The 6,602-nt window shown below is 29.9% G+C and overlaps 1 protein-coding gene across 1 annotated transcript in view; it reads left to right on the top strand.

The window, feature by feature from the left end:
* The first annotated feature begins 518 nt into the window (after positions 1 to 518).
* LOC122797823 (vomeronasal type-2 receptor 26-like) overlaps positions 519 to 6,602 on the top strand; it is a 153,766-nt gene continuing 147,682 nt past the window's right edge. The window contains exon 1 of the mRNA XM_044066346.1: positions 519 to 803. Within this exon, the coding sequence (XP_043922281.1) occupies positions 519 to 803 (285 nt within the window). The remainder of the gene's footprint in view (positions 804 to 6,602) is intronic.

The following is a 6,602-nucleotide window of genomic DNA, read 5'->3' as shown; positions in this document are numbered from 1 at the left end:
TAAGCGAGATTGAGAAGAACTTTTACAGATTAAAGCGACTACAGATGCAGCAGCAGCATTTTCAGTTTTGCTTAGATAACGCCATCATCCCACGTGGATTAAGGGTCTTTTCGATGCAGAGTCAAGGCGAGGACTACCCTAAACTTCTTGCTTTATGGCAGCACATTAATATGGACACAAGCCGTAAGTATTTACAGCTTTTAATAGACTTTTTTAAACCTGAAGAGGATGTTTTAACTGCTAAAATTAATAATTTACAGCAGCAGTTATTTAGTGACTTTGCAGACAATGTAGTGCACCGGTTATTTGACAACATTTTAGACTGTGTTTCGGCTTACCAGTGTAAGCTATTCCAACAGAAATAAAGCAAAGTTTCACGGGACCTAAATGATTTTAAAACAGGTCAGGTCTTTGTATGGGAGAGATATAATTCAAATCGAGCACCTAACATCAATAATGGGCAAAACAGAGCAATTATAAAAGAGCCTTTAACTTCTCAAATAACTGATAGGGCTAAAATGAACCTTGAAAGTTCGCCTTGTCTGCCAACACCTAATACTATAAGAGAACCTCTGATAAACAATACCAAAGAAAATGAATCCAACACTATATCTACTAATACAGGCTCTGTTGTTGAGCCAATACCAATTGATGATGGGACAAATGTATGCAATGATTCTCTAGATGTTATACATCTTACACACAGCAGTATGGACAATGATACCAACCTTTATCCTACTGTTAATGTACTCAAAAATAAAAGAATTCCTATGAATGATGCTGAACAGACTGTTAGTCCAAAAGTAAGAGAAAATAAAAAAGGGGCAGACATTAATCTGTCTTTCCCTTTAGCAATACGACAGGAGAAGAACATGAGCAGGACACGCTCAGTCAGTCGAGGAAGGCAAAAAAGAAAATTGTCCGGAGAATCACTACACAACACAACTTTAAAGAAAATGTGGACAAATCAAAACAAGAATTAATTTACAACTTATCTAGTATTCCATTGTCAGATGATGATACTAGATTGTTAACTAAGGGCTTGAATTTTATTCCTCATAGCAAGAGCACAATAACTGATACTGTTATAGACCTTAAAGTATTTTGTAGGAATGTTATGCTTAAATATATATATGGTAGTACTAATAACACTAACATTTCTAATAATATTCCCAGTGCCACTAACTCATTTGTTTTTAAAAACCTTAGTGAGTTCATTCCAGCAAACCACCCATTGCTGGAGGCATATATGAAAACTACAGAAGATGAATTATATAAATATTATCACGATAATCAAAGGGCCAATTTTGGATATAGGAAATATGACAATTTGTCATATCAAGAGAGAAGGAGTCTTTACAACCTGAGAAATGACCTTAACATTATAATAAGACCAGCGGACAAAGGCTCAGGAATAGTTGTAATGGATACCAAACACTATGAAACAGAAATGATTACTATGCTACAAGATACCTTTTATGCACCTATTAATTTTAAAACAGCTTATAAAATGTGTAATTATGTACATAGCATTCTGTTAGATATCTATAAGGGTCAACTCATTAATAAAGACCAGTTTGAATATTTATTTATTAAAATACCGGTTGTTCCGACCATACACGGACTCCCCAAAATACACAAAAATCCAACTTGACCCCCAATGAGACCAATAGTCTCTGGAAAAGGATGGGTCACAGAACACATCTCAGTTTTTATAGAGAAACATCTAAGGTATATATTGAACCATAATGTTTTTGTTCTACATGACTCTAAACAGTTTTTAATGGATCTTTACAATATTTCAAACCAACAAAACTCGACAGAGCATTTAATTCTAGTTACTTATGACGTACAGTCTTTATTTACAGTCATTCCGAATGAACTTGGTTTAAGCTATATTACTTCCTATCTTAAGAAACACAGCACTTATACTAACGTCTTGATTGATCTCCTAGTACATTTCCTTGAATTAGTGCTAGAAAATAACATCTTTATGTTTGGCGACAATATCTATCAACAACTAGACGGCGTAGCTATGGGCACTCCATGTGCCAATAGCTACGCCAATATGTTTCTGGCACATTGGGAAGAACTATTGCTGTTTAATGAACCTCTACTTAGAACACATGTAATATTCTACAGATGTTTTGTAGATGATTTGTTTATTTTATGGAATGGCTCTATTGATGATTTGACAAGTTTTTCTGGGATTATGAATGAATTAACACCATGTTTAAAGTTCACCATGAACTATTCCCAAGAGAAAATTGAGTTTTTAGATTTATTTATAGAGAAATTACCATGTGGCATGTTCAATACAGGAATTTTTAGAAAATCCTGTTATCGTAATATGTTGCTGTTTAGAACTAGCATGCACCCGAGGCATGTCTTCACCAATATAATGAAAGGACAAGCACTGAGAATGTCTAGACTTAATCCTAATGATGTAGGTTTCCAAAGAGATCTAAATGATTTGAAACATAAACTTTTAGATAGAGGCTATAAGCCCGAAGAGATAGCTGAACATGTTAATTCTGTATACAATTTACGTTCAACAAAAGGTACACCATATTTTGGACCCCATCCTGTTGAAATTAGAAATGAAACTAACATATCTATAGGAACTATTAAATTCTCGACTTTGTTCACAACAGACAATACTCAGATTAGAAATATTATATGTAAAATTGGAATATTTTACAGGCTGATGACAAGTTAACAACAATAGTAGGTAGTAATCCTTCCTTTATGTATAGAAATAAAAAGAATCTCAAAAGATTATTATGTTATCCAACAGGAAATACAGTCTCCACAAATCAATATTTCACCAAACCTTGTGGACACTGTAATTTTTGCTCACTGATAGATTCGAATATAATTTTCATACATCCTGATACACAGAAAGAATTCTACACTCAAGTTGATGCCAATTGTATGACTGCAAATGTTGTATATTTAGCCGTGTGTAAAATATGTTCTTGCTTTTATGTAGGCAAGACTAACAGGCTCCTACGTGATAGAATAAGAGAACACTGTTATAGTATTAGGAAGGGCAATATGCAAAATGCACTAGCAAAGCATGTTATACAAACAAATCTGCAACATTCATTTACCTTTAGAGTCTTAGAAAAAATTATTGTGAGCAAAAGAGGAGGGGATACCATGAATCATACAGAAGATAGAGAAAGTAGATGGATTATTTTACTTAGAGCAGATAAAGGCCATGGCTTAAATGAAAGGGCATCCGTCAAGCGACACTTAAGGAAACGCAGACACATCAAATTTTAATATTAATATTAAATTAAATTTTAAACTCTAATTACATATAGACATACACATAGTTCATTCACATGTTTCATATGTCGTATATACATGACATACACATCTATATTTACATTTTTATTTATATTCACATTCATATTTATATTTACATTCATATTCATATGCATATCTATATTTATAATCATATTTATCCATATATTTATTTTTCAATATATCAATACATATATATATTTACATATGGACATACACATAGTTCATTCATATGTTTCATTAGTTGTATATATATGACATACATATTTATATTCATATTTATATTCATATTTACATTCATATTTATATTCACATATACTTACATTAATATTCACATTTATATACACTTTTATATTTACAATCATTTTATCCATATATCTATTTATTTATACTTTTAATATACATATATATTTTATGGATAAAGACACAAATTCACAACACTTTTCTATAACATTTAATTATTTATATATAATACAATCATACATTTTATACATTTTATATCATATCATTCCAGCCATTTTAGCTTAAAATATACATATGTTGACAGGCACATCTTTTCTTGCTGCTATATATATGTTTGTGAAATATATATTTATTTATAACTTACTAGGTTTAAGTCATTTTATTTGATATATAAGTGTAATTTATTTTCATCTGATATATAAGTGTAATGAAATATATATGTGTATACATCTATTACTATCATTTTTATTAGTTCTACTTTTAAAATAGTTTTTAAAACAGTTAATTGAATAATTGAATAATTGTTCATCAATTCTAATTAGCCTATTTAACATCAAGTATTTAAAGCATGTGTATCTGCAATAATTGTCTTGGATCTGATGAAGCTACGTTCAGTGAAAGCGCTTATCCTCTTGTTCCTACAATAAATTGTTCGTTTTATTACTTCATTTTACCTGGATTTATTTGGAATTATCAGAGTGTCTAACTGAAGATATACCTCACCCGTGCACTTGTTTCATTTATACTGCCTATTATTTATTTTCACCAAGTTAACAAGTGCGCTACACGCTAGCAACCAGGGAATTTTATTAACTTTCAAATAGCTAAAAAATGCCTTGTGGCTGTCCTTGGCCTCGGAGGCCAAAACTACCTCAAATTTGGCTTTGGTAGATTTAATTCGACCTAGTTTGATGAGAGTGATTTTTTTCCTGTTGGGTGCTGCACCTCCTAATTTTTAATGTGATGTGATTTATCCTTCTGTTATACAGCCTATTGATTTTTGTGATTCCACCAGGGTGGTTTGTTTTTGAGTTAGGTTTGTACTTCTTCCTTTTTTTTCAAAACAGGTTTATTGTTTTAACATATAAGAGAAATATCATAACAATTTTATACAAGTAATTAAAAATAGGTATTATTATAATATTCAACAAAACAACTAAAGTATTTACAAAGACATCCACTACAATCAGATCAATTAATTAAACTAAAATACCATGTTATTGAAATTAAATTTTTTTTTCACAAATTTTGTAAATTATCCCATACAATATAATAAGATGTTTTTCTAATTGTTCTTGTCCTAATTGTGTTTATTTCCATATGGCACACTATATTCATAACATTTTTAAATTCATTGAACAAAGGAGGTGTATCTGAAATCCAATTTCTAGTTATTATTTTCCTAGCCACTGCTAGAATAGACCATAACAAGGGAAGCTTAACCTTTTTAACACTTTGAGGTACAGGTGTGTTGAATAATATAAGAGATTTAGAAATAATGAAATTATCTGTAAAAAGAGCCTGCAAAAATTCATTAATTGACTTCCAGCATTCTTTCAATTTTATACAGTCATAAAACATATGAGCCCAGTCAGCATTAATTTCTACATTACATCTCTTACATAAATTATCTTTATTATTTATTTTATTCATCATCAAAGGTGTATAAAAAGATCTATGTAAAAATTTCCATGTATAAAGTCTCCAGACAATGGAATACGTAGTTCTATAAGCAGATTCCAATATGTATTGTTTATCTTGTTGATTTGGTGGGTCCCCATTAATAGAAGTGAAATAATTCCAGTATGAATCTACACTGTAAAAAGTTTCTTGTCTGATAATTTTATGTATGTATGTATGAAAGTTTACCTTTATCAGAAACTTTATGTTGTAAATTTAATATCAAGTAATCAATCAGTGTTGGAATAGATTCTTTAACTGTTATAGACATTAGATCTATTTTATTAATGAGATGTTGTCTAAAGGTCTGAACCTCTAACCAGCAAGTTTCTCTTAGATCAAATTCTTATTTTAAGAAATCTAGATTTTTAACTTTATTATCAGATATCAACTGATACCAGTACTTTAGATCATTATCTATAGTTAAATGAGTTCCTTCAGAAGTAGATGACAAAAGCATACCCTGAGTATACATTATAGGGAATACAATAAAATTCCATTCCCTATACTTAGGGTGCATGAATATAAAGTTACGATAACTAATAATAATATTTAATGGGTAACAAACCATATGTTTAGGTGTAATAGGTGAAGTACAAAATTCCTTTAGTAACCATAACATGGAGTTATTTACAATCATATTTTTATGTGTTAAGGAGATTTTCATGAAGTGCATATTAATTAGCTCCCAATAATCTTTCCATTTTGTGACATATGACTGATCTATTAATAAAGTAATAACTTTTACAATAGAAGTGATAGTATATAAATTAAAGTCTGGAAAAGAAATACCCCCTTGAGACGAGCTATTAGTATGTTTCTTTAATGCAATCCTATCTATTAGGTGCCCATAGGAAATTTAACATTAGTGTATTCAGTTTCTTGATAATTATTTTTGTAGGTGGAAGTATTATTGATTGTATTAAGTATAAAATATTGGGGAATATTATCATTTTAATAATTGTAAGTCTCTCCTCCATAGTAAAAAACATATTATTCCAGGTATTAAAAAGATTTTGCATATTAAGAAAACAGGTATTATAATTATTATATATAATAGATTTAATATCTTTAGATAGTATTATACCTAAATAAGTTATCTGACCTGAATTGGGTGCATATTTAGTAAAATCACTAATGAGAATATTTTTTCGTGTATATATAGGTAGTATTTTAGTTTTTTCTTCATTGAATATTAAACCAGAGATACTTTTAAAATTCATCATTTTATCAAATAGAGACTGCATAGAAGAATTAGATCCTGCTGATGTAATTAGAACATCATCTGCAAAAAGTTGAATTTTGGATGTTGTATTTTCATCTATTTCAAAACCCTCTATGTCAGTACTGTTTCTGATCAAATTAGC

Source organism: Protopterus annectens, chromosome 3.part1, assembly GCF_019279795.1.
Source record: "Protopterus annectens isolate FY-2018-M chromosome 3.part1, PAN1.0, whole genome shotgun sequence".
Taxonomy (NCBI): domain Eukaryota; kingdom Metazoa; phylum Chordata; order Ceratodontiformes; family Protopteridae; genus Protopterus; species Protopterus annectens.
The sequence above is the reverse complement of the archived record's forward strand: the minus strand, read 5'-3'. Positions and strand labels throughout refer to the sequence as shown.